The sequence below is a fragment of the Podarcis vaucheri genome (assembly GCF_965113315.1).
Source record: "Podarcis vaucheri genome assembly, chromosome: 6".
Taxonomy (NCBI): Eukaryota; Metazoa; Chordata; class Lepidosauria; order Squamata; family Lacertidae; genus Podarcis; species Podarcis vaucheri.
In genome coordinates this window covers 105,143,543-105,155,959 of record NC_138764.1, presented here as the reverse complement: position 1 = coordinate 105,155,959, position 12,417 = coordinate 105,143,543, and the positions used below count along the sequence as shown (strand labels likewise).

At 46.3% G+C, this 12,417-nt stretch overlaps 1 protein-coding gene across 1 annotated transcript; it reads right to left on the bottom strand.

Moving 5' to 3' along the window:
- Window positions 1-254: 254 nt before the first annotated feature.
- MAPRE1 (microtubule associated protein RP/EB family member 1) lies at window positions 255-12,059 on the bottom strand. Its single transcript, XM_082226481.1, has 7 exons — window positions 11,926-12,059; window positions 9,451-9,574; window positions 5,941-6,086; window positions 3,471-3,678; window positions 2,455-2,573; window positions 1,399-1,551; window positions 255-434 (listed from the first exon to the last, which is right to left on the bottom strand). Exons 2-7 carry the CDS (start codon window positions 9,569-9,571, stop codon window positions 378-380), a joined length of 804 nt encoding a protein of 267 aa, XP_082082607.1. The 5' UTR covers window positions 9,572-9,574; window positions 11,926-12,059; the 3' UTR covers window positions 255-377.
- Window positions 12,060-12,417: the final 358 nt, after the last annotated feature.

The window sequence follows — 12,417 nt, the reverse complement described above, 5'->3', positions numbered from 1 at the left end:
CGAAAAAGTCAACCCTGAAATTGCTCCACTACATACTCCCCACAGCCCACAAAAAGAAAAGAAAAACAGTACAGCAAACTCTCCACAAATCAGTGCCTTACCAGCAACCAAGCAACTCTGCAAACTCCAAATATTCAACCCCTTGCTTCCAAATTACACCAACTAGATGTTAATACTGCTCTGCTACAAAAGTGAGAAAAGAGCTCTCAAATTAAACCCATTGGAGGGGGGGAAGTATTAAAACTTACGCAAAGTGCACTTCAAGAGGTACTTTTTACTTATGAAAAGAATAAAATGGAGTATTTTAAGCACATGATTGGGGAAAGCTGATTTCTGAATTCTGCTATTGCTGCTCTGCTGGTACAGTCGGTGGACCACTAATACTCCTCTTGCTCCTCTGGTGGCGCTCCTTCATCTGGTATGACAAAACCTTCCTGAAAGGGAAAACAGAGATGCAGAGACCACTGCATTAATCAGCAAGGAACAGGGGGCAAAGGCAGGATGCCACCTTCCCTTAGAACAGGGGTTGCCAACCTTTCTAAACCAGTGGGCACACTGAGATTTTTTAAGTGCACTGTGGGCACCAGTCACAAAATGGCTGCCATGGTGCAACATAAAATTAGAGAGAGTACTGTGCTGGTAGGTCTTTCCTCAAAACTGCATACTCAAAGAGGTTTAACCTACTGAATTTCTGCCTGCCACCCAGTTGCTAATGGCACAAGAGTCCTATTTTCCCCCAGTGCCAACCCTAAAACAGAGCCTAGCCTGGGCAGACGTGTATACCATTGTGCTGCAAACTGACAACACAGTGAATCCTTAATGAGTGGCCGGCTTTTGGTTCTACACAGGAAGAGACTTACATAAGCTTCCCTGCAAAGTCTGCGCATTTTGCATTTGCCACTTTGCCTTTTTTGTAAAGTGGGTGAGAAGGGCACCTTTTCTGTTGTGGCGCCCACTCCATGAAACCATCACCTTTCTGAATTATGCTGTGCGCTCATGTGAATAGTATTTTAGCACCTGCTGAAAGCTCATTTATTTCCAAGTCATTGCTAACAATTAAGAACAGTCTGTCTGTTTGGGTTTTAGTATCTACATGGTTATTGTTTAGGTGTTGGTGTTGTAATTTTTGTACTGTGCTGTATACCACTTTGTGGTTTTTAAAAGGAAAGTGGTATATTATTATTTTAAAATAATAGTTAAATAACCCCCACTGAAACCAGTGAAAGCTGTACAAGAATACTTCTGAGTGGTTGAGGAGCTGAACTTCTCTCAGTGGGGTTTGCACAGGAGGGATCCTCCTAACTAAACTGTGTCCCAAACGCTGCTGTAGGAGCAAACATAGGCATAATCTGAAATGTCTAAGCCAGAAATTGGGGGAAGCATTCACCAGATACTTACATCCGTGGCATAAAGAATCTCCACAATCCTTTGAAGAACAGGGTCACTCTCTCCTTCATTCTCCTGACAGATCAGCTCAATGTTCCTCAGTTTTCCAAAGTAGAAGTCTCTTTCCTTCTCCAAATCTTCCACAGTCATCTTTAATACATTGATCTGCCAAAGAACAATTCACAGTGCTTCTTACAGAGAAAATGCTTGTGCCCAAGAAGGAACAAAGGGGAGGGCTTGCACATTTAAGGCTGCAATCTTAAATCTAATTAAACTCAATAGGGCTTGTTACCAAGTAGATGTGTATAGAATTGCATTGAAATGTTGCTCTACCAATAAAATGCAAGCAATTTTTGTGGGTGGGTAACTGTAAGAGACAACTTTGTATGTTTTGAGGTTTTAAGCAACACTGTACTCCTCTCAAGTTAGATGAACCAATGGTGTGCAATGTAATGGGTGGGCACTTTAAGCAGCAGTTTTCAGCACAACTCTTATGGTAAGAATGGCGTGGAAACAACTTCACCAAGGTCCAGTCCCAAAGCAACATCTGTAAGGCGGCCAGGGCAGTCACCATATCATGTGGTTCTACTTACCAAGACAAATTTGGGCAACATAACCACTGCCAACAACTCTCTTCTGCTACACATTTGGAGTCTGTAGCTCATGAATGTAGATTATGGGTGGAATTCAATGTCACGCTAAGGCATTTTTGCTTGTCAGGTAGAACAACCTTACTTCTCCCCCCATGTGCTATTCTGGGGGGGGGGGTCCTGATCCTCCCAAGAAGATTTGGGGAGCGCATGGGGGTGGAGGCAAAGGGGAGTACTGTTGCACTAGCAGTACTTGTGCTGGCTTCTAGGAGTGCAACCACTTAGCTGAATCTGGCCCGATGTCTAACAATACTGTTCACATCTCCATTACAAAGACGTGATCAGCACAGAAAACTCCAAAGTATCTCTCCCACAATCATGTTACTTTGTGATAATACACTGCAGTGCATTTGAGAGTCAAGACCACCCATGCCGTGAGCCTCTGCTGATCGGTGCAGCCTACTTGCTGGAAGCCCACCTGCTGGATCAGTTCAGCCGACTCTTCTTCCCCAATTCCTCCAGGAGCCTTTTTAACCATCGCAGGTCCAGTTTTATTAGCCACTGTTGTTCTCTGTGCAACCATGGGCCTCGCTGGAGCTGCAACACAGAAGGGTATTAGCTGCAGTTCCAAAATGCCCATTCCACACACCTGTGCTCCACATAACATTAGCCAACTAAAGTGAGACAGCACCCAAAGTGTACCATCCTGTGTGCAGGAAAGCACCTTAACCCTACAGCCTCAAAGAATGCCACCTCCCTGTGAAGTGCTTAGTACCGAACACAGGCTTTACAACCGCTTTCTGTAAGGAAGCAGGGCGCTCTACTCTTGCTGCCTTCAGTTCTTGAGTTCCCACAAAACTGTGATCTACAAAAGGAAAGCATTTCTAGCTGTTATACGCTGAACTGAATCACACAGTATACCACCAGATTAGGAGCACCTGGTCACAGGTAAGACACAAGGCAATCCCCTTCCTGCTGGAGAGGAGCAGGATTAAAGGGCAGTCTCAAGCAGAGGGTGTTTGTTTCCTGTCTGGAGACCGGCACACCCTTGTGAAATATAGGAAGCGACAAGTTTCAACAACAGCCTGGATTTCAACAATGACTCGCAGGCATACATTAAAAGGGCTGTGCAAGCGCCAGAGTGTGAACACATCTTCACACAAGCACAGCCCTGCACCACCTCTCAGTGCTAAGCATATCTCCAGATGTGAACCTGGATGGCACGTGGGCACTCATGCTATGTATTCATACTGGCACAAGAGGCATGAAGAGACAGAGCACACAACAGTGAGTCTCTGCCTCCAACAGAGACTTCCTCTCCAGGCTGCCTCCCAATCCTCAGGTTCCTTGCTAGCAGCCTCTGGGCAAAAGCAGCCACAGAATCTGGATCCCGCAAGCCCCTCACCCAACACACAACGCGAAAGCATCCGATTATGAGAGCCCTGAACCACAAAGCTAGCCTGGTCAGACAGATCTGTCAACAGCTTGCCTTACCTGTGCCAGTAGAGCTAAGATTCTTTTTGGGTTTGTTGAGCAGGGGTACGACAAGAGCAGGGGCTGGTGCTGTCTCCTGGCCTTGCCGAGCTGCCACAGGGTCATAGTCTTTCCCATCGTAGTTTGCATCAAAGAATTTTTTGAACCACTGAACAAATTCAAAATTATCCTGGAATTTTCCTTTCACTAATTTGTCCACAGGAATTATCTGAGGGAAGAGAGGAGTATATTTAGTCCAATGAGAAAAACAAAACACTCAAGATGTTTCTGAGATGAGTGGACAGAACTTGCCAGCTCCAGTTCATGAGATTCCTCCAGAAACTTGAGCCAGGAGAGAATAGGTAGGCCCAAGTTTTTCTGCACAGAGGTCATATTCCAACAAACTCTGGAGTGCATGCAGAACACCAAATAATGTTACAACAAGGAAAGCCTGTTTTTATAATATTCTCTCCCATTCAGAGTTTAAAAATTGTGATGCAACAACTGTGTCTGGTGTTCTTTTGGCCCTGTCAGCCTCTTACCTGCAGTCTTCAATACACACTGTACATGTTTGAATATGCTATTCTGCCATTTTTCTGCTTTAAAGTCAGGTGCAATTGGTAATTTTAAAGTGATAATTTAAAATACAGTGGTACCTCGGGTTACAGACGCTTAAGGTTATGCGTTTTTGGGTTGCGCACCGCGCCGAACCCGGAAGTACCAGAATGGGTTACTTCTGGGTTTTGGTAATCACGCTTTGCGCATGCGCAGAAGCACCAAATCGCGGCCCACACGTGCACAGACGTGGCGCTGCAGGTTGCGAACGTGCCTCCTGCACGGATCACGTTCGCAACCCGAGGTTCCACTGTAATGCAATTTTAAATTATGATTAAACTCAATCTGCTTTGCTCTCCACCACCGTCAGCCAGTCTCTCTGCACTCTCCTCCACCTCTTATTCTTTCCCCACCACAGAGGTCTCTGCACCTCTTCCCTGTCTAGCCCCAAGTGAATCCAACTGCGGCTGAAAGCAGCACAACAGGGTAAAGAACCAAATTCAATCACCATACGACATCACGTAGCGGACAGGTGGGCAAGGCTGGCCCCAAACGGCCTGGTGGGTCTAATTAGGCCTGTGGGCCAGATGTTCCCCATAGCTACTTTTCCGCATGTATACTGGTATAGTTTATGTGTATGTCTGGAAAAACACAGTACAATGTTAACACAGATTTTTACAGAGTGAGGTAGGAACGGGGATTTGGAATTTTCTCCTGAGGCCACAAATCATTTCAAAGTTGGTTGGTGCACAGCCTTCCATGTTCTGCATAACTGATACAAAAGGAAAAGTGCCAGAAACGTTTAGAAAATTGAACCATTTAGCCTTTGGTAGTGGGCTGAGTCAAGGTGGGCTGAGATGGTGCAAACTATCCACAGCCCTCATGGGGAAGCCAGCAGTCTTCCATTGCTATTTTCATCAGTATAAAAGGGGCCTACTTGGCATATCACACATGCCCTAACGAAAGCTCAACAGCTGATTTTTTTCCCCCTAAGGAAAAGCAGCTTAGAGGAAGGTACTTCACCCCCCGACATTTCTCTGCTACAAAGTGCTCTTTCCCCCCACCAATTTCCTCCAGTGGGGCAACAAAATGCATCTGTTCTTACACACAGTTTTGGAAGCCGTGTGTGTGTGCTGGGTTGGTGGAGGGAAGCATATTTTACAACCAAAAAATAGGCAGAAGCCAAAGAGCCTCCTTTCCCTCCACCACCTTCCCCCTCTCTGGCATGAATGTTTGCTTCCTGCAAGTAGCCTCAAAGGCTGGTTCCCACTGGGGGAAAGCAACCGCTTCCAGGCAAGTCACACGGGGATCTTTCGCTTAAATCTACCCCATGACAAGGACACCTTCAAGACAAGAGGAGGCATTTTGCTGTTGCAGGCTGACAAGTGTTTTTGCACTTGTCTGGCAAGTTGCAAAAAGGGAGAGTTTAGATATTCTGCCCTTCTATAGAAGACTATGAATTATTAGTCCATGCACAGTAGTCCAGGGAAATGTAATTCTGCCGCTTCTTGGAATTTTCCATTAATTCGGTGCTCTTATAGTTTTAATTCAACAATAACTATTGTATTTATAGATCTTTTTTGTACAAATCAAGGAAATAGCTTTAAAAGACAAGAACTGCAACTGAGAACAAGATATGGTTAGTTGAAAGCAGATGGGATTCAGCATTATTTGAAGAAATGCACCCAGCTTAGGCTGACCAATACTGTGAGGTGACAGAATCCCTGATTTATCAACTTTTAATGAGAAACTGAGCAAGTGAACACTGCCTGATGAGTGGCAGATGCCAAGAATAAGTAGAAAAGACCCGCAATTTAGGACAAAAGCAACACCAAGACTGTAAAAGAAAAGGAATAATTTAAGCCAGCATCCTGAAAACTGCATTTTTCCATAAAGGTGATTCGAAGCAAGTGCATTCCAAGACAAAAGAGCTTACTTTGTCAACACCCATTCGTTTAAAACCTGCTTGTAGGACCTTGTAGTTTTGGATGTATTCATGTTCCAACTTTGCCTGGAATTTTACTTTCTTCAGTGTTACAGAACCAGGGAACAGCATATCCATAAACTGACAATAAGCAGCACCTGAAAGGATAAATAAAAACAGGCACACTTGTGAAGAATTGAACTCAAGCAAGTGGAATGTGACGAAGACAAGAAGTAATAGAAATGCTAGCATATTCACAACAGTAGCAATCGCCCTCCTGCAACCACATTTCAACAAGCCTGTGGGAGTGCAGTATGACCAGACATCCACTACAGCTGTCTCTGGGATTGCAAACCCTTAGAGCAGTCACTAACAAAGTTTTGCAAGAAAATCCATTCTTCCATCTCCCACCCAATTCAACAAATAAGACAGGGGAGATCATGAGTTCTACCGCCTTTACAGTTCCTGGTTAGCAAAACCAGACCACTGAAAAGTCACTAGTCAACACACTGCATGGCATTATGGACAAACACTTCCAAGCTGTGACAATAAATTTGTCTCTTTGCTTGCTTTAGCAAGAGGCACCTTTCCTCAACCCATGCTACTGCCAGAATGACAACCACCCTTCGTTCAGGGATAGATATACCCTATTACATGGATAGGCAAACTAAGGCCCAGGGGCCGGATCCGGCTCAGTCGCCTTCTAAATCCGGCCTGCAGACGGTCTGAGAATCAGCGTGTTTTTACATGAGTAGAATGTGTGCTTTTATTTAAAATGAATCTCTGGGTTATTTGTGGGGCATAGGAATTTGTTCATTTCCCCAAAAAAATATAGTCCAGCCCCCCACAAGGTCTGAAGGACAGTGGACCGGCCCCTGCTGAAAAAGTTTGCTGGCCCCTGCCCTATTATCATTAGCATTTAGCTGCTCCCCACAAACTGGGACATGTCCATGCAACAGCCCTTATTCAACAAATGCTAAGTAAAGGCGGTGCTATAAGCCTGCAATATTGCTACTGAACAGCTACCTCATTGCTGAGAACCTGTTACTGTGGAATATGCAGGCGCCAACATTTCCACTTCTCCCAACACCTTAACACTTAAATCAAGCCCATGATCAAAGTCAGTCACAGATTCTAAGAGAACAGATATCACAATAGAAAAAGCAGACATCTTCTGCAGGAAGATAGCATGGAACTTTAGGATCCCGGACTGCAACATTCCCTGTACCTAAACACAGTGGGCACATTCCACATAGAATATTACCTACACAAGGAAATTTATTTATAAGCGGCTTGAATGAAAAAGAATTCTCCAAGTTGTGCACAGATAAAATGATAGACAAAGCATAGCTGCCCTTCCACATTCTCATAAGGATGTCAGCCTTCCCAAAAGGAAAATACTTCAGGAGTTGAAAACAAATTCAATGGAATCACAACATGAGGTAATTGTTATGCATGACTGTTATGTTACACTTACTCATGGCTTCTGAAAAAATCACTTCACTTGCTGCATTTTTTGTTGTTGTGTTAACAAAGCTCCACAGGTGGTACAATGAGGAAATTACTGTGACTGACCAGTTTGCTTCAGACAGTACAGGAGAATGGTAGTTAAAGCAGACTGCAAATAACCATTAAGGACAACATCTCTCAAAGTCTAGTTCTCCTCAAGCATAACAAAGGTGTTTCCGATCACCCTGATGAATCTAGAAGATTTTATTGTGATTACTCAATGACTGTTAACCTTCAAGAATGAGAATTCCTCAGTTCCCATTTCCTTACATCTTGATCCTATTGCTTCCTCAATCACTTCTGTTCTGTGGCAGCCATCAAGTTGACTACTCCAAAATTAACACAACACTTTATTTTTCCACTTTGTCAAAGCAGAATTTTTATCTTAGTGCCAATTCTTCTTCACTCTGAGCTCATCATCAGTACCCCCTCAACAGCACACATGTAGCCATGGATGAGGGCAGCACTGCTCCCCACTGCAGGTAATAAATGTTATGTATTAACCCTCTCAGTACATTTGCCCGGCCATGTATTCACTTATCCCATTCTTTACACCCTCCTTTTCCATCAATCAATTTTTCACAATGACCATCACTGCCTGCACAGTGTAGTTCCTAATTCAGATGTGACTTGAAAGCCCTCCCAAATCTTCAACGATTACTGTGTCTGCACTAAGATATGCCTCATTCTCCCTTTGCTTTTCCTACTTGGACTGTACATTACAAGTCCACAAACTCAGTTTAACATTAAAAACAAAAACAAAACAAACAAGCAGCATTACAGCTTTGCAACACAGAAGCTCTGCTACCATCGCTATGGTTTCATCTCCTTTGAGGTTTATCCACAGTACAGAGGTCTTGTGCAAGCATTGCTAACACCGGCCAACCTTCCATAGGGATTAATATAGGATTTGCAAAAACAGAACCTAGTTTTATCCTCTGCAAAACTTAGAAATTCCCTTAAACAGAGGTGGCCCACGTTGAAATTCAGGCGTGGAGCCCAGATGGATTCAGATTGTTCCACTGGCTACATCTCTGCTAGAGATGGATGATATATCAATATTTTGTCTCTTACTGGTATGAACTCCAGAACACGATAAAGGTTTAGAAATTTTTCACCCTGTAATATATAGAGAATGCACTGCCCTGCTGACCCGGCAGGCAGGAAACGGCACTTTACTGCAAAGTAAATGGCCATTTCCTGCCTGCCCACAATATCAAGGCATAAGCCCTTGCCTCCTCTCAGCTGGCATTGCAGAGTAAAGGGCTTTATGCCTGCACAATCTGCAAGGCCATGGCTTTGCTCTTTAGTTATGCAGGTTCAAGGCACACACCTCATGTCTTTAAGGCACACACTTAAAGAGTAGACTCAGCACCAAATCAGGCTAAGCCCAGAAATCAGGCTAAGCAGGATATCAAGGTCTCTACTCTGCCTGGTGTGTGCCTTAAAGCCCCGTAGATCTTGGGCTCCTGCTTCTGTTCAGGAAATGATGCATCACTTTTGCAGTAAAGACTTTACACATTTGGAAACTAAGGTGCAGACAATGCTGAAAGTCAAGGCACGACTGACAGGTATGAGGAACCTTTGGGCTTCCAGATACTACTGAAAGTCCATCTCCCATCATTCCCAGCCACTGACCACGCTTGCTAGGCTTGAAGAGAGTTGTAGTTCAGCAACACCTGGAAGGCTATATAGCATCTACCACAAAAACCCTTCCATGCCACAAGCAAGGGATAAGAAGCTGAATGTACCTGTAGAAATGCATACATATTAAAAGCAGATGGTTCAAACAAGCATGCCACACCCTACACAGAAAGGCACAAAAACATTTGTACTCACTTGGCTGTGGAAATTTATTCTGAACTCAATATGAGAAGCAGTTAAGACAAGGCAAGCAAAGCAAAAACCTATCAAGACAGCCTTCTAGCACCCACCACTGATTTTTCAAAGGGAAATAGTAATGCTTTGGAAACCTCACGCAGCAAGTTCCTCCGCTCTCAGCACTTTTCTTACCTGAGCAAAGCTGCTCTATCTTTGTCAAGTTCAATTGTAAGGACTCATTGATCCAGGCGAGCATGTCATGTCGACTCAAGTTATCGCTTGTCACCGAAGTGGAATACACATTAACGGCCATTTTCTGCAAGGGGAAATAACCAAGAAGGGATTTCGTTTATACACAGGCTAGTGAACCAGCACCTGCACATCTCATGCTCCAAGGAAGCCTTTTCCAGACATCAAGAGCACAGTCACATCTGTTGGATATAGGCCACCTCCTTAGTAAAACGTTTACTGGAGACAGTCTGGTTATTTATCAGAAATCTACTGTCTGAGTAATGTGATGAGACTATATTTATACATAGCTGGATGCAAATGCTGTACTCACACTCAGGCACAGCAAGTAAACTTACTTTATTGTACCAGGAAATATACTGCAATAGGCATAATGATCCACTGCAGGGAAGAGTACTGTAACCCATTCAATTTAACAACTGGCTCAGAAACATTCTCTTTTACCAATAATGCTTATTCTCTTTCCACAAAATAGATAAAAGAGTAGAGATGAGATTTAAGAAGAACTCAGAGATGAATGAATAGGTAAATGAAGAGGCAGAAAGAGATTAGGAAAGGCTGAACGGATGCACTGGGTCTTCAAGGAAGATGAGGTGCTTCATTTTAGGCAAATGCATGTCACAGGAAAGTTTAGTGGTAGATTCTGAAACCTGGAGGAAGAGGAGGAGATGGCAAAATGCAGCACATTGGTGCATTTTTATGCCCAATATGAAGTCTGAAGCAGCTGTTTCAAGAGAGGGCATGAACTGTTTGTTCACATTTCACCCAAAATTAAATGGCAAGGTGTTTTTACACTAATGAAATTTAACTGGTTCAGAAACACATAGCAAAGCAGATATCCTCCTAATACAGTGGAACCTCAGGTTAAGTACCGGTACTTAATTCGTTCCGGAGGTCTGTTCTTAACCTGAAACTGTTCTTAACCTGAAGCACCACTTTAGCTAATGGGGCCTCCCGCTGCCGCCGGAGAATGATTTCTGTTCTCATCCTGAAGCAAAGTTCTTAACCCGAGGTACTATTTCTGGGTTAGCGGAGTCTGTAACCTGAAGCGTATGTAACCCAAGGTACCACTGTACTGGCAATGAACTCTAAGGGCCTAGCCAGTCAGTTTGGTTTAGCAGGCCATATAATGAGGCTGCATTCACTACAATGGCAAGGGATTACAATGGTACCTCTGGTTGCAAACGGCATCCGTTCCGGAGGCCCGTTTGCAACATGAAAAGAGCGCAAGCCACAGCGGCTCATCTGCGCACACGCGGGTTGCGATTCGCCGCTTCTGCGTATGCTTGTGACATCACTTTGTGCGTCTGCGCATGCGCAAGTGGTGAAACCCAGAAGTAACCCTTTCCAGTGCTTCCGGGTCGCCGCGGGACGTAACCTGAAAGAACGTAACAGGAAGCAAACGTAACATGAGGTATGACTGTATATGGAAGCATCAGTCTTGCTATCTTAACACAGATGCGTATCTATTTTATGAACAGGAGAGCAGCCCCAACCTAAGGATCGTGTTCCACACAGGCTTGGGCGAGCTCTGCTTTCCAGATAAAAAATGTGACATTGCTGCTTCAGGAGGCATCCTGGAGGGGAAAGTTTCCCAGAAACACCTCCAGGAGTCTCTGCAGGCGCACCCGTGCTACGGTTCCCTTTTCCTTCTCACAGGGGAAGTGGCCAGACACCCCCGGCCCCTTCCCAGGCATGCGAATTGCCCGTGAAACTCGAGTTCCCCATGAGTGGGAGGGAACAAGCCTTGAACGGGGGCCAAAAATGAGTAGCTATGTGCTCTTCTCAGGAGCAGAGAAGCTTGGAGGAGCAAACTAGGCCAAGGCTGAGCGAGGGACCCTTGCAAGGAGGGGTAGAGAGTGGGGGCTCTGCTGGGAAAGTGCCCCCCGACATTTCCGCAACTGACTCTCAAGTGCGGGGAACCCAGAGGTCCTCTAGATGGGGCAGGACCTACACCTGCCCCATCATCATCATCGTGGCGATGGGAGCCGGCGAGCCCAAGCCCTCCGGGGGGGGGCAACATGCCGGCGGAGCGAGGCCGCCCCCAAGTCAGCCTCCCGCCTGCCCTTGTCCCCGGGGCGGGTCCCATTCTGGGGTTCCCCCCCCCCGCCACCCACCGGGAGGCGGGCGGAGACAGAGACCGAAAAGAAGCGCTGCCCCATTTGCATAAAAACCGCACTCATCTGCATATGCAAATAGCACGCGGAAGGTTCTACTCCCCACCCCACCCCCAGCCAGGCGAGGCCTTTCGGTCGCGGCCGGAGCTAGGAGGGCGGGGCCCGGCCCGCCTCAGACTCGCCTCGCCAGGCCCAGCCGGCCGCCGCCGCCCTCCCTTTCTCCTCAGCCGCCACCAACGGAAGGACGGACGGGCGGACGGACCTCCGTCTCCTTCGCCGCCGCGCCCTCAGAGCCCGTTACCTCAGTCGCTCGCCGTTCAAACCGGCCCCGCCCGCCTCGCCCGGGATATAGCGTCACGCGGCTACGCCGGCGGGCTGACGTCACTTCGGGGGAGAGCGGAGGAAAGAGGAAGGAGAGGCGCGTTCGGCCGCGGGGAGGGGCTTCCAGAGAGGAAGAGGCGGGGTCGGTTTCCGCGCCCGCCCTCCGTTGCTGAGAGACGGCGTTTCTTGCTTGAAAGACAGAGCGGCTGGCCAATTGGCGCGGCGGTGAGGAAAAGCGCGTGACGGCTCCGCCTCCTTTCACAAAGCAACGAGCTTCAGGGTCGTAGGTTCGAGTCCCGCGTTCGGCTTAAAATTCCTGCGTTACAGGGGGTTGGACTAGATGACCCTCGGGTTCCCTTAGATTCTATAAATCTAAGATTTGCTGTTTCCCTCAGAGGGCCACGCCCCCTTTGTACCCAATTCCCTTCAGAGACTTTATCACGGCTGGTCTTTGTAACGCGTATCAGGGAGA

Bases quoted from the DNA above. Each gene is read 5' to 3' on its own strand.
- MAPRE1 (XM_082226481.1), bottom strand. From the start codon at position 9,571: ATGGCCGTTAATGTGTATTCCACTTCGGTGACAAGCGATAACTTGAGT. The intron at 3,679-5,940 runs GTAAGCTCTTTT...CTCTTCCCTCAG, and splicing joins AACGAATGGGTGTTGACAAA to ATAATTCCTGTGGACAAATT. The intron at 1,552-2,454 runs GTGGGCTTCCAG...GTTCTTTGGCAG, and splicing joins CGGCTGAACTGATCCAGCAG to ATCAATGTATTAAAGATGAC.